This window comes from Micromys minutus, assembly GCF_963924665.1.
Source record: "Micromys minutus genome assembly, chromosome: 10".
NCBI lineage: Eukaryota > Metazoa > Chordata > Mammalia > Rodentia > Muridae > Micromys > Micromys minutus.
Window position 1 is genome coordinate 48,455,577 of NC_137979.1, and position 21,558 is coordinate 48,477,134.

Genomic DNA, 21,558 nt, shown 5'->3' on the forward strand with positions numbered 1-21,558 from the left:
TTCTTGGCAAGGTAAGACATTTATTTTGGTTACAATTTCATAGTGCATTAACACTGGTGATACAATAAACAATAAAATTTCCTTTTCCTCCCCAATGGCAGGAATCAAACTCAGGACCTCCCATACTAGGCAGGTGACAGTGCTCTGCCTCACTCCACCATCCCCTTCCCCCTGAACTTTTCTGTCCACTAAATCGCTTTTTACAAGTTACCCTAACAGGGGCAGAGGAAAGAGGACACAAGTTAAATATCCAGCCATTCTTCTCTCTACTCTATGATCAGGATAAAGTCTGTAAAAGAATTATGAATAAGAAAATTTCCTGTGAGGAAAAAAAAACTCTTATCTTCATATTTAAGACCAGTGCTTATTTTAGTTAAAACATTTAGCATCTTAAATACTATGAGCAACTTAACGTGAACCTGTGGCTGGAAAGGCACCAACCTTCTCGACAGTGCCCCCTGCTGGCCATGGCATCCATTCACAACCATTTTCCTGGGTGTGCTAAAGGCCAAGTGAGGATTCTTAAAACAACTTAAGAGTGCTGGAGCCCAGAAGAGCCTCATTTGGTGTTAGTCTGTGCTCTCAAGACAATAGGATGGCAAGGAAATAGACCTGCCTCTGGAAAGGGCAGACACTCTAAGATTTTGAGAAGAATAACCATTTTTATGAGTCACAGAAAGTGACTGGGTCTGAGGAAGAGGAAGGGACACCCCTAATTCTTATTCTATCACTTTCCAAGGACAAAACACTATCCAGGATTCCCCAACCCCTACTCACGGGCAGGCATGTGGTTGACTTTTCCACAACATGGTCATTTTACCTGAAGAATAGTAGTTAATCTTATAAACATGAAGTAAAGCCAACCAAGAAATGCAGAACTTTCAGCAAATAGCCCCAAAGAAAAGCCAGGAATCTCCCAAATGCTCTTTCCTTCATGTTCCCACAAAGAGGCCTCCAGGAGGTGCTAATGACTGTCCTGTGGCTGTCCTATGGGGTAGTCACTCCGACAAAGCAGGGGGAGGGGAGTCCAGCCTCAGAGTGGAGAGTTCAACGCCACATGTCACCATGCATTACCTGGACAAAGAGAGGCTGTGTCCTAACCACCTGGAGAGCCACAATTTTCACTTCCTTCTCTGGAGATGGCTCAAAGTCATGTGCAAGGGCACTTGGACATTGTTGGGGGGTGATTTCAGGGTCAAGCCGAGAACAGCCCAGCTTCCTCAAGCGGCAGGCCTGAAACTACTACCACTTTAGCTTTAAAGAGCTGGCGTTTTTGTTTGTTTTTTAGAAAACAGGATCTTAGCTGGGCACTGGAGGCATATGCCTTTAGTCCCAGCCCTCAGAGGCAGAGTCAGGCAGATCTCTAAGCCTGAGGTCAGCCTGGTCTACAGAGCAAGTTACAGAACAGCCAGGGCTACACAGAGAGACCTCCATTTTGAAAACCAAAAACCCAAACCCAGGATTTTGGGATCATAGCCCTGGCTGGAGTCTCAGTATGTAGACTATGCTATCCTTGACCTTTCAATGGTCTACCTGGCTCTGCCTCCTGTGAACTGGGCCTGCAAACATGTACAACCATGGGAGGCTAGCCCAGCTGTTTTTGGTTTTGTTTTGGGGGGGGGTCTTCTTTTTCTCTCTCATCACACATAAATAAGGTTTGTCAACTTTACAGGGCAATTTTGAAATGTAGGTTGTATTAAGCAAGAAAGCCATTTGAAAGCTACAGACTGAGGTATACAACTTGACTGTGGTCATTTCATTCTGGAGGGGAACAAAAGATGACCAGCCTCACATGTCCATGGATGCTTTGGTCACACAGAATAGGGGACAATGGCCATCCAGGCTGCACAGCTCTACTCCTGTTGTGACCAGAGGCCTTTACCCTGTGAGTGACACCCTAAGACAGGTCTGCTTCTCCTGGATCTTGCCAGATGCTCCTCGGCATCTCTGGAAAAGGCACATTCCTTACCCTAACTCTTAACACTTTAAGTCTTACACTTAAAGCTGAATTTGAAACATTCACCAGAAATCCCTGATATTTCTTCCCCTCCAAGGAAGATTTCTCTACAAACTCCTGTAAGACATCCTACAGGCAGGCAACCAGGCTGCTGGAATCTGGATGCCCCACAATCAACCACACTCTAAATACACGGGGTACTCAGACAGCTCTGGTTCTCACACAACAGGCTTTTATGAGGCACCTATGTGCCAGGCGCTGGGGTGATGGCTCTGCTCTATGTGACCCTGGAGTCATACAAAGAATGAGAACATGAAGTCCTGAGAAGACTGTGTTCAATCTCTGGCAAATGTGCACGCGCATGAGGTCCAGTGCATTTCAAAACTGTCCTTAGAGAGTTCTTTAAAAGGCTCTTTCTTTCTTTTTGCTCTCTCTCTCCAACAAAAGAGGAATCCATTTCGACGATGCCACCAAGGTTCATTTCTGTCTGGCGAGTCAGTCCCAGGAATACTGAAGACACCGTGGAACCATCAGAGCTACCCGTAAACGGACAGGGTGAGCACAGGGGCCTTTCATCTTCCTTCTGTCCCCAAGGGGACAGGAAACCCCCGACATACGCACCCATGCACACATCCACAAACATGGGCTGTGACTGACCAACTTCCCCCTCCTGACTATTCTTAGAATAGCAACCAGGATGACAGGCCCTTGGCATGATGACTTGAGCTCACCAACGCTCAGGATCAAACCCTTGTGATTCTCCCAACGGAGGTTGTTTGTTTATTTGAGTGTTTGTTTGTTGTTTTTCATAAGCGGGACCTCACACCCTGCATTCTGAAAAAGAGGAAACCCTGCCAAGGCATCTCTTTTAACAAGCAAAGAAGCAGAGCCATCCACGGGGAGGCTCTGCAGCAGCAGCTAAGGAGTGCAAGCTCTCCAAGGAGGCACACTTTAAACATTCCAAAGAATCAAGGCAGCCCACTGGAGAGAGTGGATTTGCTTATCCAGGGCCCCTACAGAGTATCTTTAATTCTAAGGAAATAATTAACACGCATCCTTCTTTTTTTTTTTTTTTTTTTTTTTCTTTTTTGGAAATCTAGCCACTAATCTGTCTCCACTCTGCTACAGAACTTATGCCATGCGTCTGCCTAAGCAGGTGTATCGGGGTGTGAGGAACAGCCACAGACCTGGGGAGATCAGGGCCTGTGTTTGCATAGTTCCTTTACCAGGTTCATGGTTCTGGACCACTCAGAAAGAACCCAGGCCGAGGAGGGGGCTCACAAAAAGTGCCTGTGTCTCAGGCCTTACACCCTCATGGGTCTCCTGGCCTGGGTCACTGAGATGTTTCTATGCCACAGGTTTCCTCCCTGAGCCCCACCTCAGGAAGAGACATAAATGACAGGGAAAGACAGCCAAGGAGCAGAATGGCTTCCTCAGCAAGCTTCTTCATGTGCTCCCTAAGGGCAGAGTGGCCCTGGGACCACAGTGGGACAGACATGGGCAAGTGCCTGGTGGTGCAGGGAGCAGGGTACATTGTGTTTCCTAAGCATGGCAGCCAGGGCCCTCCCAGTCAGACCTCTGCAAAAAAGGCTGTGGGCACCCTAGAGTTTCACCTTGCCCTCCCTGGCTAGTCTGTCATTGAGCTGGCAGAGTTGGGCCAGGAAACCATCGTTGGGGCCGATCTCACGATTCTGTCTCACAGTACTCAGAGCAGTCTTGACGTCCATTTTCTGCCGCATCATGAGGTAGGCGATGACCAGCGTTGGGGAGCGGCTGTAGCCCTCACGGCAATGGACAAGCACCCGACCTGCAAGAAACAGGGAAGACGTGGTAACTGTGGAAGCCCAGCCTCACTGTAACATTCAACTCTTCCATACAACAAGCAAATCGCCATGCACCTACCCAGAATGACCAAACTGTCAGCAGGGGAAGGCAGGATGTGAAGAGGTGCACCATGGAAAACTGGCAACATCCACTCAAGTTGGACGCCTGTGCCCCCTACTGCCCAGCAACGTCATGGCAACCCATACGCCTTCACTGAGAGACATGGACCTCAATGTTCTTAAGCAGTACGCACGACTCACAGGTGGGAATTCCCAAGACTATCAACAGTAAAATGGGAAAATAATGTCTTTTTTTTTTTTTTTACTGATCTCAGTAGAGCCAATGAGAAGGTTCTGTGGGTAGAAGAGCCAATGTCAAGCTGATGAACTTCAACTCCGAATCCACATGGCACAGAGAACTTCCTATAAGTTGTCCTCTGGCTTACACACACACACACACACACACACACACACACACACTAAATAAATAAATAAATGTAAAAAACAGAGTAATATGCAACTTATCAGAAAGAATATGTATGAAGCACACAAATGTATGGCTCCACAGAGCAGAAAAGAGGCTCAACTAAGCCACGCTGTTAGAAGCCTGAACAGCCGTAACGTAGGAGTATTACAGGAGACGGGAGGGTGCATGGAGTAGTCATTGTGTTTTGTTTGTTGATCTGGAGGTTGGTACGTGGGCTGTGCAGTTCACTGAACTGCATCTGTTGGGACCCAGCCCTTCTCTGCATGAATGTTATCTTTCAGTCACCAGCAAAGCATGAAACCATGGACGCTGCCACCTGCCTGTCGTCCTAGCACTCGGGAGGAGGCTGAGGCAGGAGGATGGCATTGTTTTATAGAGCATTACTCTATCTTAGCACAAAACAATGTACATAATTAGATAAGCAAGATATGCTATGTGTGTCCATACAATATAACGCTTGCCAAGAGATAGGAAAGGGGCGCTGGGGAGCTGGCTCAGCAGCTAAAAGTGCTTGCTTTAGATCCAAGTTTGGTTCCCAGCAGCCACAGCTACCTGTAACTCTAGCTCCAGGGAGGCCCATGCCCTCTTCTGGCCTCCGTCATACCTGCATGCATGTGGCACACGTATACACACACACAAAAAATAAATAAATACATGTTTTTTAAAAGGATGTACTGCAGTGGTTTGTGATAGCAGCGATGGAACCCAAATACGCAGGCTGAAAGGGACCAGGAAGAGGTGCAGGCTGTGTGACTCTGTTGACATAAAAGTGTGCAAAATACACACTGCTCCCCAGTGACAGAAAGCAGAGCCAGACATGCTTGAGATCAGATGGTGGAAGGGACAGGGGACATGAAAAATGTGGGGGTGATGGCCACATTCACTGTCTCAGTTGTGGTGATACCTTACAGATGTTTACTTGTGCCAAAACTTAATGATTGTCACATTAAATCCATATGTACACTTTCCTGAATCCAATTATATCTCTGCAAAGAGTATTTTAAAAGAACGGATTTCAGGGCTGGAGAGATGGTTCAGCAGTTAACTGCACTTCCTGCTCTAGCACAGGATCTGGGTTCCGTTCCAAACAACCAAGTGAGGTGGTTCACAATCTCCTACAACTCCAGGGGATCAGATGCCCCCTTGTAGCCTCCAAGGACTCCTGCACACATGTGGCACACATAAACTCACTCGGGCACACACACACACATACATAAAAATAAATAGATATGTATTTTTAAAAGAACGTATTTCCAATACAAATATAAGCAACACACATATCACACACACACACACACACACACACACACACACACACACACACACACACAAACCCACAGTGCCCTCTTGTAGCTCCCCAAATTTTCCTCCCTGGTATCCTTCCTCTCCTCTCTCTCTTCCTGCACTCCACACTGCCCTCAGCCTACAGCACATCCCTTCCTGCCCACCTTCCTGCAGACCATGAGCCGTTCCCACTGCCACACTCTGTCTGTCTGTCTGCTTCACTGTCTGTCTGCACCACCAGTGAAATGGAAACTCAGAATGCCTCAAGAGCAAGGAAAGCAATGGTGGGGAAAAAAAGGGAAGGGAGAAAGAAAAGAAAGAAGGAAGGCAAGGAAGATAGAAGCCAAAGGTCACTGTCAGGAAAATCTCATCACATTTGAGGGAGCCACCCCACGCTCAGCCCCCCGGCCGCCCACTGAGGCAAAAGCCCACCTTCTCTCTTCATCCCTTTTCCCCACACAGAAATGCTATCTCTTGCTTGCATTTCTCCTCGATCTCCTCCGACAAACAGAGCTTTTGCCCCTTTATCTTCACCGGGAGCTGCCACTCCATACTCTGCCCGGCAGCTGGAAAATCTTTCCGGAACACCGCTCTGACCTGTCATCATTCGCAGGGTGACAAGGCCTATTGCCCACCCCTCTCTCCTCAGCCTGGCTATGCAGTGAAATTCCAAGATTGCCACAGATACACAGCAAGAGTCTGTCTCAAAGACAAAACAGAACAGAGACAGAAACAAAGCCCCAGGCTAGTGCCTGGCACACAAGAGCACTCAATAAACATCACCCAGTACTGGGAGTCCCCCGGGGACCCTAAGCCCCTGTGACCCTGCTGGCCACATACAGATCCAGTCTCCTTCCAGAGCCGGGATCGATTCTCTGCCATTTCCAGCATCCACTGGACATCACCCCTCTGCTGAGTGAGTGAATGACCACCACCTACACCTCCTCACAGGCATTATTTGGAAAGAAATTGCTGACCCAGAATTAACGGCATCTCCTCTGCACCCCTCATCATACCCCAAAAACATGTATATTACCTCAGATCCTCCTACATCAGGAGATGGGAGTCCCCCACTTCCCTACCTTTCTCTCTCTGGCTATTACCTAAAGTCCTCAGTGGGGGCTTTTCCTGATCCCACTGGACAGTGTGATACTCCAGTGGGTGGCCACCCTCCTGCTTCCCCCGGGAGCATGCTCAGTTACAACCAGGGCACAGAGCCTACCGTGCTCCAGGCCCAGCCCACACAACACCTCCTTCATACACCCTCCTTAGGTCCTCTCGGAAACTCATGATGGCTCCCTCTTACATACAAACCCAGGCTCCTTCTCCACTCCCTGATACACATGCATGTGTGTGCATGTGTGTGCATGTGCATGTGTGTGCTCATTCACACCTTCCGGTGAACTCTAATATGCACCCTCCTCTCTCACTTTCAAATTATGCAATAAGCCTGCGTGTGTATGCCTATTTACATATGTGTGTTTAAATGCACACAGGTAGGCGTGAATTCGGAGGCTGAAGATTGACATCTATTGTCTTTTTCAATTTTGTATTCTCTCTCTTATATGTTAAGGCAGGATCTCGCACAGAACCGGAGCTCAGTGTTGTGGTATTCTGGTTAGCCAGCTCGCTCTGATGAGAGTCCTGGGATCACAGGCAGCCACTCTACGCTCCCAGATTGTGATGAGTATTCTAGAGACCCAAACTCTGGTATTCATCAAGAGCTTTAGCTGCTAAACTACCTCCCCAACCCTCTGGCTTTCTTAGGAACAGATTCCTGCTCCCTAGAGTCCTGCAAGTGGATGGAGGCCAGTATCCATTCTATCTTAATAGTGTACCCACAAAGCACCGGAGCTCTGCGAAGCATCAGGCTTATCCAGGAATCACCTGCAGTGAACACTGTATTCTACACCAGGTGCTGGGGAGAAATGGGACACTATGCCTCGAGGTAAGATAGAGGTAGGGTTTGCCAGAGGATAGGGAGAAACTAGCAGGGAACATTTCAGACCAAAGATTCAGTCTCCCCACATGCAAAGACAAGAGGTCAAAACAAATCAGCATATAGTCCCTGTAGTCTAGAAAGAGGACATGAAGGCAGAATGCCCCTGAGTTCCCTGAATGGGAATGACCAACTACTGCTATGTGAGAAGCACAGAGCCTTACTCCCATAACTAGCAGGGCTATGTTCTCCATCTATCCAGAGCGAGACACACAGAACAGCTGGAGGGGAAGGGCTTGGGTTGAGTATTCCAGGGATCTAGAGGGACCATAAGGCCCTGGCCTTAAAGTCTACAGTTTTCCCAGTCTCTTACAGAATTTACAGCTTTGGTGAGATCCATCCTCAGGACACTGAAATGACCTGCTGTTTCAGCTCCCTACCTCCTAAAGGTGTTTCTAGAGAATTCAGGGGGTAGGGGCTGGAACAGAAGGTCATCTCATTGCTGTATATTCTGTAACATATGAATCTCACAAACAAAATTTTAGTAGGTTTAAGATATTCGTATGGATTGTGCAAAGTGCACAGATCAGTTATGGACGAATTTTGTTCCTTCTCTGAGCAGGTGAAAGACAACTGTCTTTTTATAAGTTAATATGATCAATAACCGATTGTAATAAATCTTCATATGAAGGAGGGCACAAAGAATCTTAAAGATTCAATAACCAGCAAGATTTATTGTCTAAACTGAGCTGAAGTTTTGGCTAGAGACATTTTTATGTCTAAGCCAGATATTGGGCTGTTCCCATGGCTCAAAGGCAGAGGGATCAGATTTAAGAGCTGCAGAAGAGAAACCATCCAGCAATAAAGGTGGAAAGGGAAGTGGCACTAAAGGGGATGGGGTTTCCCAGAAGGCAACAGGGCAGCAAAGATAAAAACATAGATTTAGAAGGTGTGAAGCTAGGAACACTGGAGGGAAATGTGTGCTAACCAAGGGGAGGTTCAGAAGAGCCCCGCCATTGAGCTAGTCAAGGAATATTGAAATTAGCTGGTGTGCGTGTGTGTCTTTCATTCATGAATCCAGCGTGCTCTTGGGGTGGGGGTGCAGCAGCAGGAAGATTTAACCCAGGATCTCTAGGCTGCTGACCCTGAGCCGTCATGGCCACCCATTGTCCTGGTGGTGAGGTGGCCACTCATGAATGCCTAGCCAATACAAGGGTAGGGAAGCCCCACTGGGGGATTCTGGGGAATGGTTCACTTGCTCAAACAGGCTGGGGATCTGGCAGAGTCTTTATGCCGTTCAGGCCTAGGCCCCTAAGTTCAGATCCCCAGAACCCACATAAAAACCTCGGGCAGCAGCATGTACCTGCAGTCCCAGGGCTAGGGAGGTAGAGAAAAGCGGATCTCTGGAGCTCACGGGCCAGCAGCCTGGATAAATCAATGAGCTCCAGGATCAGGGAGAGACTCCGCCTCAAAAAACAAAAATAAGATGGGGTGAGAGCAATTGAGGATGGCATTCAGTATACGCCTATGGCTTCCATGTGCAAACATGTGCATGTTCACACACATACATACAAATGAGCACACAGACATATGAATACACAAATGGGCACACTAAATTAAAGGGAAAGAAGCATAGCTACCTAACTGCTGCACTCTGTATGTCCAAAATATTACTATCCATTGTCTATGGCATAGACTCTCTGCAAGGGCTACCATAGGCTCCCATGTAGGACAATTAATCCCTAGTTGGTGGCATATTTTGGAATGTTTCTGGAACCTTTTTCAAGTAGGGCCGCTTTGGAGGAAGCAGGTCCCAGAGGGTTTACTTCCTGTGGTGCTGGAATGGAAGTTCCTTACCATTGTTCTGGGCCAGGGCCTGGTCAATGAAGTCTGCGGCCCTTTCAAAGTAAGCACTGAGGTTGAACTCCTGCGTATCATTGGCCTTGATGCCCAAGTAGGTGATGCCAGAATCCTTGTAGAAGTTAGCATTGGTGTTGACATGCATGAAGGACTTGCCCTCCGCAGCATTCAGGACGTGGGTGATGCCCAATTTCTGCAGCTGGGTGATGTCCTGAGCCACAGACCTGGATGGGAGGCAGTGGCGGAAAGTAAGGAGGCAGCCCCAGGAAGAGGAAGATCTGAGCCTCTTGGCAGAACAAGGGGCCTGTACCGGCTGTGCCCTGTGGCTCTTCCTGCCTCATTTCATGGCCGCTCCCCTCACCCCAGCCATATACAGTTACCAGCAGCTTCCCCAAATAGACTTGTGGTCCCACGCCCATGCTGTTCCCATTGCTTCCCTTCCCCACCTTCTGTGTAGGCATTTGCCTCTCATCTTGCAGAGCCCTCTGCAGGATTTCCCCAGCTCCTTCGGGTGTGTGTGTTGCCATTATAGTTTCTATGCTGGGAGAATGGTATAGACAAACTATAGAAAGTCAGGCATTGGCACACACCTGGAATCCTAGCCATAAGGCCAGGGGAGGAGGATATGAGTTTGAGGCTAGCCTGAGTTTACCCATTAAGACCCAGATCCAAACAACAAAACCAAACAACCTTCCTCCCACCCACCCTCCCCCCTCGCCCAAAAACAGACCCTAGAGTCTGAATGTCTGGGAATGAATCCAGCCCCACCATTTACCATGCAGGCAACCTTAAGCAAGCTACTTAAAGCTTCCTGTGCCTCAGTTTTTCCTCCCTGTAAAATGGGGATAGCAGTACCAACTGCTTGCTTGAAGTCCTGAGTGTTAAAGGGGGGTTGTTCTGTTGGCAGAGTCTGATACCTTGGTGTTCCTGTCCCAAGGCTTCAGTCTGTGAGTTCTTTGAGCCATCTGTCCCCTCAGTACCTGCTACGGTGCCTGTCACGTGGTAGGTACTGAATAAATGTTCAGTGAATGGGTAAAGAATGGCACTGTCACATGTCAGGCTCCCCGAAGAATCAATCCTGCCACATTCTGTTGGCTACAGTTCTGAGGCTCTCCACAATGTCCTAGCACTAAAGTAGCCCCCAAAATGACGGGAGTTAGAAGGCGCTTGGACCGAATGGTCAAAGAGGCCCTCTGCTTCCCCTCACAACATCCACATTTAAGCTGCACGTCATACTTTACAAAGCAGTGTCTCCCACATTGTCCTGTCTACCCATCATGGCAGTCCCTAAGAGAGGAAAGGACTGTCCTGAGTGAACAGAGCTTAAATTCTGCAGGGCAGGAAAAGCCGTGGAGGGTGGGGGATGTACCGTGCTCCTGTGGGCTGCTGAGCCAGAGCTGGGAGGAAAGTGCAGTCCAGACACTCAGGCGTGTTCTGCGTCCCACCTCCTGCCTCTCACGCCCCGAGATCGGAACATGCAGCTCACATAGACTCCCTCTCTGGCCCGAGAGGATGTGCTGGGAGCCCTTTTGTCCAGGCGTTTCGGGTGGGTAAGGAAGCACCATTCTTGGCATTAGGTAGGAAGTTGATCCTCCCAGCTGAGCACCCCCCACATCAAGGTCAGATTTGCACAGAGGGCACAGGATGTGTCCTCCACGACAGCCAACATTCCCAAGGGAATGTGGCCAAGGGAAGCCACTACAGCTAAACCCAATAACCTGTCCCCCAGTGTGCAGGCTCCTGAGACTGCCAAGCCACCTGGCTTCCTGGGTAGTTGGGATAGGGAGGACTGGGAGAGGTTCCCTAGGACTCTGCAGTGACCGAGACGGAGGCTGACCCTGTGAGTCTGTTTAGCTACTTGCTCGGGAACAAGAATGCACAGATATGTTGACAGAATGCTGAACAGTGTGCCTATATGTCTCAGTTTTCTAACCCTAATCCAACAGTCAGCAAATGCACTATCATTACCACCACCATTCCTAAGAGCCAACACCACATGGTGTTTGACATATAGTAGGTGCTACATAAGGAAATGAGCGACGCAGTGTATGCAACCTGTCCCCAGGTGTCTGGAGCCAGCCTGTGAACCTCTTCTGGCTCTGCTGCAAGTTAAGCAGCAGGTCCTGGGTGCAGGACAGGAAACAAAGATGTAAGGCATTGAAAAATCCTTCCAATGCCTCAACCTCCCGGCCATCGCTTCCTAACGTGCAAAAACAGACCTTAGGACTTTGATAAATGGGGCCTTCACACTCAGGAAAATACAATATGGACCTCTTGCAGTGTGGGTCATGCCAACTTTTCTCTTGGTGTTAATACTGGTTCTCTCCTACTGCTGAGAAATTCTTATTACTCGCATGACTAAAGTTTATATATATACATATATATAATGTTCTTATATATCTCTTATGTTCATATATATATACATACATACATATATATACATACATACATACATATATATATATATATATATAAAACAATATACACATTTCCTAGTGGTGCGATTAGGAGGAATTTTCAGATGTCTCAGGTCTTCATCATTTTGATTTGTCCCATCTAAGTCAAACCCTATCTGGAGAAGCCAGGAAAGACTTGGCTCAGCTACTTCCTCTTCTAGGGTATTTTAGGGTATTTGGATTTCCTGACACGGACAGGAAAAGCTCCACACCCGGACTGTAACGTCATCCCGTTGCCATGGCAACGAAGGCAGACATTCCACGGTGACCTCACTGCAGAGCTAGGCAGCAGTCACATGACGCGCGGCCAAGAGACAGCCCTGCCACCTGTTAAGAGAACGTGGTAGCCTTGACCTCGCCCAAGCCCAAGCCAGAGCTGGTGGTGGTGGTGGAGGTCAGGGCCGGGCACTTTGCGGGGGGTAGGGGGCGTCTCAGGACAAGCGGAGTCCCGCTCCTCCGCTTCATGCGCGGGGAGTGGGCGTCGACTCCGGGCTGGTCCCCAGCACCCGCTCTTACTCTCAGGTCGGCGACCGCACCCAGGGTCCACCCCCGCCCCCCATGAACCACACTCCAGCTCCCGAGTAGGCGGGGAGCCCTGGGAGCGGCTGCGGAGTTGCTTCCCCCCCACACCCGAAGACTCACCCGTTGCCCACGTAGACCCTCGGGATGACCTCGTTGCAGGGCTGGCTCGGGAGGCTGTAGCAGCCGCTGCCGTCCGAGAGCAGGTCGTTGAGATCTTGCACCGAGAGCTCGAAAGGGCCGGACATGGCGGCGGTGGCGGGGCCCTGCACGCCGGGGCTGGAGCGAGCGAGGGGGAGAAGTCGGGTCAGCGGGGCGGGGCTTCCCAACCGGGAACCGCCCCGTCCCGCCCCGGAGGCGGGCCCACTGGGTGCGGGAAGCTGCGGGCGTGCTACGCAGCGCAGAGGACACGCGCGACTGGCCCACGCGCCGCCGGACCCCGGAGCACGTCCCTGGCCGAGATATTGTCACTCCCGCGTCATCCGTACCCAGCCAGACATCCTGGCTAAGGCAGTGGAGCTCAGGCACTTCTTTTACTGAACCCAAGGCGGGACGCCTGGGTACACCTGATGTCGCTCTTTCAGGATAATGGGGACCCCTTGGGTTTGTTGTGAACCCTTCTCGTGCAGCGTGGATATCCATTCCCTCACCCCGAACACACATCTCAGAACACATCTTCCCAGACCACACCTACTGAACAAACAACCTGCCCATCCCAAAAGATGGCCTTACCCAAGGTCACAGGAAAGAGCCCTGCTCTGGGACACTTCTTTCAATGTTTGATGTGAATCGCATTGAACTTCCCCCTCCCCCATTTTTAATTGGATATTTTATTTATTTACATTTCAAATGTTATCCCCTTTCCCCGGTTTCCCCTCTGGAATCGCCCTACCCCACCCCTCCCCCTGCCTCTATGAAAGTGTTCCCCCTCCCACCCACTGCCCTGGCATTCCCCTACACTGGGGGAACCTTCACAGGACCAAAGGCCTCTCCTCTCATTGACGCCTGATAAGGCCAATCTCTGCTACATATACGGCTGGAGCCATGGGTCCAACCATGTGTACTCTTTGGTTGGTGTTTTAGTCTCTGGGGGTCTGGTTAGTTGATACTGTTGTTCTTCCTGTGGGGTTGAAAACCCCTTCAGCTCCTTCAGTCTTTTTTCTAACTCTTCCACCCCTGGGGACCCCGTGCTCAGTCCAATGGTTGGTTGAGAGTATTAAAGCTGAAGGTATAGGTCGCCAGATTTGGCATCTGACCTGGGGAATTACTTAATCTTAGCCTGTTTGCTAGCGACTAAAAGGGAGGAAAGGATTATACGTCGCGATAGCAGTTTGAGCAACTATAATTTTGGAGATCTGAAGCGTTTACAAATCTGTAGCTTTTTCGTATAAACACAATGTAAGTGGAGAATTCTCACACCTGACCTGTGACAGATGACAGTTAAAACACAGGTGCCCTAAAAATTACTGTACAAGATCTCACTGTATGCATTAAATATTGTAAAATCCATAGCACTTCTGTCCCAAGCATTGCAGTAAAGAACATGAAGCATGTAACTCCTAAGAATTGCTGGAAAGGTTCCAGAAACGTTGAAGGGGCTGAGGAAGTTCCTGGGCTGGTAAGGTACCTAGCACGCACAAAAAAGTCTTAGTTCTGTTCCCAGCGTGGAATAAACAAGCGTAGCGGCACCAGAAGCACTTCCCAGCGACTGTGTTGAGCACTCACTGGGCCTGTGCCCTGGGCTGTGGGCTCTGGGCTAGTCTGGAGGTAAATCCTCTACCCACCCACCCCCACTCCCTCCATTACAGTTCCTGGAGCGGCTGCTATCCCACTGTAAGCCACATGGTGTCAGTAGCTGATCCTCTCCCGAGTTTCCACTGAGGGCAAAGGATACAGTATCTCCAGTTGCTAGGAAAAATGGCCAGGTCCCTAATTCCAAAGGGGCAAATACAGTCTCTGGAGTGTAGGACTCCACATTCTGTCTCCTATTAAGAATTTTTTTGTGGTTTTGTTTGTTTTATTTCATCCTTTTGTTTTTTGAGGTCGGGTCTCATGTACCCCAGGCTGACTTCGAACAGTCTACATAACAAAGGATAACTTCGAATTCCATCTTCCTGCTTCTGTTTCCCAAGTGCTGGTATTACGAGTGAGTGGCACCGCTCTAGGTCACACTAACTCGGCTTTTGAGTGTTTTGCTCCTGAGAAAAAGCTCAGATCCTCAGGGGAAACTTGTAGGGCACTGTGGCTTCTCATAGCTCAAAGAGCAGAGTGAGGGCTGAATCCCCCCCCACCCCGCTTCTTGAACCTCTGCCTGCACTAGGCAGGACTCCCACATCATGCCTTTCCTTTCTCCTCCAGTCTTGGAAACCTCTACTTTCTAGGCACTTGGGGAGCATCGAAGCCTTAGCACAGAACTGTAAATGCTTCAGGGGAGAAGTGAAGAAATCACTTACCTTGAACAGATCATAACACAGGGCATATAAATACCGGATTGTTCCACACCCCAACACCTTATACCAATTTTACCTCCTCTTAAAATGAAAACTTTTAAGAGGTGCCCAGAGATAGCCAGACATGTTCTTCTCTCCCTCCACTGAGACTTGTTCCTGATGTCATAACTGGTTAACTATGACACCTCATCATGGGGAGAGCTAAGTGGCTCACAGAGGAGCCAAAGTGTCTCACTTCTGAAGTTAGACTAAGAGAAGATGAACAATTCCCTGGATTATCTGGCCTACCCTGTAATTGTCTCTAATCACAGACAAAGTACAACCTTCAGGAAGAAACTGGACTTTGGCCACTACATATTGCACAAAAATAGAGTACAAATAGGTAAGCAGGCAGTTGGCATTGGTTTGGAGTTCTAGAAGGTTCCATCAAAGAGGGCAGTGGCAGGAAACTACACTATCCCAGCTTTGGGGTGGTGTGGGACACCATGGTCAAGCTTTTGTCTTCTGCCTGAGCATCCGTGTGCTAGAAAAAGTTCAATTTTTTTAAGCTCTTTAGAGCCAAAGTTAGAAAATAGGAGCTCAGTGCTCAATAGATGCTCTAGAAATGTTAGAAAGTGGGTGAGGGGGGAAGATGTTATTTCATCGGATTGAAAGGAAGTTTGTCTTTATAGATTTTGAGAGAGGGGTTCCCGTACTGCCAAGGAGGACAGGAGCTGGCTGAGGGTCAAGGATGACCTTGAATTCCCAGTCCTGCGGCTACCATCTCTGAGTGCTGAGCTACAGGCCTGCCCATCACCACTTGTTTTAGGCAGTGCTGGGAATCAAACTCGGGGTCTCTGGGCTAGCCCTCTACTGACTAAGTTTGCTGTCCATCTTTGTACAGATTATTAGCCTTCTCTACTCTGTGTTCTCTGTATGAGTTCTCCAGAGATGTCAAGAGGGAAAATTAAACCTAAAGTTGCTAGACCGGATCTCTGTTAAAATTCAAAAGTGAGGTGTTCGGTGGGTAAGGTCGGTGGGCATCTAAAGCTGCTAGGACCCTCCAGTGTAACAATGCTTTTTGTCCTCTAGTGAAGCCTGCCGTCGATACCAAACCTCCGACGGCGCACACGCATTACATTTTAAGATTGAGCAAACTCCAGGTATTTTTGCCACTCCTGACTGTATTTTATTTTTATCTTTTGTCCTTAAGACACCCATTTCTCCAGAGCCTTCTGAATGCCCACCAACCTAAAGATTCATTAACATTTCTCCCCCATAGTCGCTCTGTTTCCTTAAGCTCTGCCCAGACTCTACCAACGTGCCCCCTTTCCCTCAAAGTCCCAGAGGCAGGTGTTACATGTCACTACGTGGAGGTAGCACGTGAGTGATGCCACCACGGTGGGGTTTCTTGCCAGGGTGAACAAAAGAGAATCGACAAAATTGAATACGAAAATAAACAATTATGTCAGAAAATTGCGAACGCCCATCGTGGCCCTGCCAAGGTGGACTGCTGGAACGAATATCTTTCAAGAAGGTAGTGTTCTCTCTCTTCCCCTCCCCCACCCTCCCCCTCCTCTCCCTGCTTCTGCACTTTATTCTCAGAGAACTCAACCTTCCCTTTGGGTCTGGTTGAGAGAGGAATACTCAGAGGACGGTATTTTGGAAAGAAGCAAGAGGCCATGCTATGAAGATTGACAAGGTCCCGAGAGGAACCTTGAGTCCCCACCTTTGCTGTCCTTTAAGAGACTCCCTAGCTCCCTTCAGAGCTGGTCCCAGGCACACACTTGCACACCTTGGCAAAATGCCCATGAGTAGTGTTGGTTCAAGTGCAAAGCAGCGAACAACAGTTTCTCGGTTCTGGGGGCTGGGGCGTCCACTGATGGAGGGAAGGACCAGTGGATGTGGGGTCGGCCTTGGTGTAGGGGCTGCTTGCTTTCTGCAGAGACAGCCTTCTTTGCACTGGAACCAACCTCATGACAGAAGGGGCACCTTATTCACTGGGAGCCATCCCTGCTTCTGTAAAATCCAATTTCCAATCCTAGTTCACATTATAGTCTTTGGGGGAATGTTTACAACACACTGGAGTCACGAATGTTTTAGTTGGAAACATAGATGAACATGTTTGTGTCTTTCCACAGTGTTGGGACTTATTGAATAATACTAAATTCACAGTTCTCAGCTTTTGTTGGCAACAGTTTGCCAAATACTTGCACTTTGATTTTTTTTTAAAATTTTTTGGTTACTGTTTGTTTGGTTTTTGTCTCTTTGACTGGGCTCGCCCTGGCTGGAATAAACGGGTTCTTTTATTCTTCCTGTAGCTACTGTATTAACTCTTAGATGACACATCACATGGCACTCGGGAGATGTATCTCTGTGCATATGTATGTGTAGGTTACAGAATGATTACAGGAATTTAAAGAAGGTCATTCACAGACCTGAGAATGACAGACAGAGTCTCTGTCTTCATACGAGAACCCAGAAGGCCTTGCTGGAGAGCCGCTGGGGCTGTGGGCAGAGGAATGAGAAGGCAGGGTCCGCCTGAGTTACACAGTTGAGTCTAGCTTCAGAGGCAAAAGGGTCTGTCCTGGTCTGGGTGAACACACGGATGGACTGGGGAATTTCAGGTGGGGGGGGTGAACAGGACAGGCAGACGGCAACTGAAGAATCAACAGAGGGGACTGAGCTTTCCTGACGGCCCTGGGACAGTCAGAAGTTTTTCTTGGTTTGTCCTCTGGTCCACATATCCGGTCAGATGAGAGAGAATTGGGACCATCAGCTTTCCAATACAAGATGTCTACTTCTTTATGGTGTCCAGGTGTGAGAGTTACACCCTTTCCTCAGTCTGGTTTGTTGTTGTTTTAGTTTGGTTTGGTTTTGTGTGTGTGTGTGTGTGTGTGTGTGTGTGTGTGTGTTTGGTTTTTGGTTTGTTTCATGACAGTGTAGCTCTAGTTGTCCAGGAGTTCACTCTGTAGACCAGGCTGGCCTCAAACTCACAGAGATTTGCCGACCTCTCTCTGCCTCAAGTGCTGGGATTAAAGGTGTGTGCTGCCTCTGCCCAGCTTTTGAGCCTAGTTTTTCTCATTTTAAAAGAGATTTATGTATACAGTGTTCTGCCTGTATCTATGCCCACGGGCCAGAAGAAGACACCAGATTACATTATAGATGGTTATGAGTCACCATGTGAATGAACTCAGGACCTCTGGAAGAGCATCCAGTGCTAACCTCTAAGCCATTTCTCCAGCTCCTTCATATGGTTTTAATGTGTCCACGTGCCCTGACAATTCCAGTTCACCTTTACAAATGTGTAGGAGGGAGCCTCTCTACTCCCCAGAATAAATAGATTAGTTGTCTGTGATGTGTGGGTGGCACTGGACAGATGGTGCTGTTCCCATATCGATCCAGGTACAGACTCATACTCTATCCTCAAAATAGAGTCAAAAGCTGCTCATGACGTGGAGTCTCTCAGGGCAAGGCATGGGTTGAAAAGTGCCTTCTGCAATATGGAGTCATTTCAAGTTGGAGTGTAGTCTGAGCTCAACACTAATACCTAAGCTCTATCCCACTTCTAGCAGGCAGCGGGACTGGGGCTACTCTGATGGAAGTCCTGCATCCACTTCATATAGTTCCCAGAATGCACTGTCCCAAACTTCCCCCCCCCCCCATCCAGGAGACATTCTCTTCTTCTTCATGCGCCTCTCCCTGCCCTGGTTTTGTGTTTTTCAGCTTAAACAGAGAATCGAGGAACCGAGATCTAGTAAGAATCACCATGGAAAACCAGGGCATCCTAAAGAGGCTGAGTGATCGCAAACCCCACTATGACCGAAGGGCATCGGAGATGGACTGGCAGGCATGTGACCACTCTTGTCATAGTCCCAGGTGTACCTGAAGTTAGTCTATGCTCAGTATAGAGGCTCACCCGTAAGCAACAAGGTCGTGTGAAATGCAATAGTCACTCAAAGAAAAACCCAAGTGTCAAGCACAGCTCACAGGTGCAAACCATGGAATGGCCAAAGGTGTTAAAACTTGGTGCTAAAGCTAATGAGTTCGGTTTCAGAAAACACTGGGCAGCACCCCTTCCCCAAATTTGGGGAAGGGCAATGTGACCCTGTATGAGGTTGATCAGCCCCATTTAGGAACAGTTCTTCAAACGTGAAAAAGGGAGAGTTGGTGGAGAGGCTGAGGCAGGAGGATGGCTCATTGGAGCATAAGCCTGGACTGCTTAGTATTGAGACCCTGCCTCACCACAGAAGCAAGACAGTAAATCTCTGGGGAGCATGGGCAGTGTTTTTAAGGCCTCCTCTCCCTACCTGTTCTAAGCCATTCTAGGGATTTAGCATTCCAACTCTCAGACCGGCGTGCCACACTGACAAGCCTTTCTGTTTTTTTTTTTTTTTCTTTCAAGAATTCAAGGCGATATATCAGAAACACAACAAGATATCTTCTCTTTCAAGAAGAATAGGTATGACATTTTTGTTAGGGCGTATTTCTATTCCAGTTATTACCAAAGCCCTCACAATTTCTTTTATGGCCAAGAACGACCTAGCACAGGGGAAGAGGTGAAGACCCATTCAGGGAGCTCAGAGCTCTTTGACCCTTCTGGAAATGGTGTTACTAGTCACCAGCTTTGAGGCTTTGTGGGAGTCGAAGGGGAAGTTGATCTTTGCCAATAAGATATCAACAGGGGAGGTCCAATGGCTCAGCAGTTAAACCCAGGAGCCTGATGGTTCGAGTTTGATCTCCAGAGCCCGTGTAAAAGTGGAGGGAGAGAGCCCACTCTGAGCTTCACAAGTGTGCTGGGTCACATGAGCTCCACCCTGTAATTATAACGTTTAAGGTGTTTTAAATGAAAAACAAATATAAACAAGAAGCCTCAGCTTTACAGCCAAGCTCGTAGTGAAAGGCACGGCCATTTGAGCATCTTATGCGATATTAAATATGATTAGTCACGTGGTGCTGCGCCTTCAAGGGAGGAAAGATGAATGGATACCCAGGCTCTCCAAAGAACTGTGCTACTGTTGATGTTTTCCCTCACCTCCACTTCCTCCTCCCCCTCTTCCTCCTCCTCCCTTCCTCTGAACACAAGGTTATTCATCATGGGAAAGACACCGAGAAGACCCTAAGCTCTCTTGGCTGCTCAGGACCTTAAGACACTTCGGAATGGCTGCATTCTCTGTCTTAGGATGTTATAATAAAGCTTGGCACAAAAAAACAGGGCAAGCAAACAGAAGGACATAGTGAGCCTTTTATTTTTATTCTGGGCATGCACCTGTGTATTCCTGAGAGGATATGCATTTGTGTGTGCGCACTTGTATGTGTGTGTGCACATGTGTGTGGAGGCCCAGTCTGATGCTCAGTTTTTTGAGACAGGGCCCCTCACCGAACCCAGAGCTCACTGAGAGCTAGGCTGCTGGGCCTATGAGCTCCAGGGATCTGCCTGTCTCTGTGCCACCCCCACAACTGGCTCTAATGTGGGCACTTAGCAATCCAAACTTGGGTCTTCAGCTTGTGCTGTAAGCTCTTTACTGAGTCATCTCAGCTCCTAAATTAATATTTATATATGGCCTTGAATTTGCTAACTAGCTGAGGGTAATCTTACATTATGATCCTCTTCCTTCCCCTCCCTAGCACTGGGACTACAGGTATGAGCCACCATGCTGGGTTTATACCGTACTGAGTATCAAACCCAGGGCCTCATGCCTGCCAAGCAAGCACTCCTACCGACTTTACTATATCCCCAGGTCCCTCTCTCATTAACTCTTATGCTTGTCCCCTCTGGCTAGAAAAATTTATGATTCTTTCTCTTGGCTTGAGTGCCTATTATTATCCAACACTTAAGAGAGCCCATCCCCCATAGGGACTTCCGTGGCCTGAGTTGTAAGGCACACTTTCAAAGTTTGGTTTTACTGTTAACTGGTCTTTAGTTTGATTTCTCTAAACCCAGAGAACTGTGATCCAATGACTTTAATTCTTTTAAGCTTCTTATGATACAGGATATGGTTGTCAAGGCAAGAATATTGTATTTGAATTTAGTACTATCAATCACTTATCGTGGGGTGTCAAAATGCCCAGTGAGTGTGGATTTGTCAATTTTTCCATTTGCCTCTATCAATTTAAATGTTTTATTCATGTGCATGGCACGTGTGTGTATGTGTGTGTGTGTGTGTGTGTGTGTGTGTGTGTACACGTGCAGGTACCCGCAGAGACCAGAAGAGTGCCATATCTTCCAGATCTGGATTTATAGGTTGTTGTGAGCCCTGGGTGGGAGTTAGAAAACAAAGTCCATCGCTCTGAAAGAGCAGGCAGTACTCTCAAACGCCTGTAGCTCAGAAGTTGAAGCTCGGTCCTTGGGGGCATACTCCTTTAAGCTCATGGTATCTTCTTGGTATATTGATTTATCCTCTAATACAATGTCCCCCATTTGTATGAAGTCTGCCTCATTTAACACGATCATAGCCACTACTGTTTAAAATCCATGTTCGGCAGACATCTTTCTCTTTACTTTTTAAATGATGTGTGTGTAGGGGGGGAGTCAGAAGAGAACCTTGGGTGTCCTCTTCACTTTCTACCTTGTTGAGACATGGTCTTTGTGTTGTTAGCTCTCATGTGCACCAAACTACCTCATCCCTCGAGAGTCTGGGGATTCTCCTGTCTCTGCGCACCAGCAGGCTGGAAATGCAGACACAAGCTACCGTGCCAACTTTATTTGGGCTCTGGGGATTCCAAGAATCCCAAACTTAGGTCTCCAAGTTTGCATGGCAAGCGCTTTAGCCACCAAGCCATCTTCTTAGCTCCTCCTTTTAA

At 48.3% G+C, this 21,558-nt stretch overlaps 2 protein-coding genes across 2 annotated transcripts; one reads left to right on the forward strand and one right to left on the reverse strand.

Moving 5' to 3' along the window:
* DUSP3 (dual specificity phosphatase 3) lies at positions 1-12,607 on the reverse strand. Its single transcript, XM_080922614.1, has 3 exons — positions 12,449-12,607; positions 9,348-9,574; positions 1-3,764 (listed from the first exon to the last, which is right to left on the reverse strand). Exons 1-3 carry the CDS (start codon positions 12,571-12,573, stop codon positions 3,559-3,561), a joined length of 558 nt encoding a protein of 185 aa, XP_080778740.1. The 5' UTR covers positions 12,574-12,607; the 3' UTR covers positions 1-3,558.
* A 2,426-nt stretch (positions 12,608-15,033) lies between these two features.
* On the forward strand, positions 15,034-19,216 carry CFAP97D1 (CFAP97 domain containing 1; the record flags this gene model as incomplete). Its single annotated transcript, XM_080924330.1, has 5 exons — positions 15,034-15,157; positions 15,847-15,917; positions 16,173-16,291; positions 18,481-18,604; positions 19,160-19,216. The coding sequence occupies 5 exons, from the start codon at positions 15,034-15,036 to the stop codon at positions 19,214-19,216; spliced, it is 495 nt and encodes a 164-aa protein (XP_080780456.1).
* Positions 19,217-21,558: the final 2,342 nt, after the last annotated feature.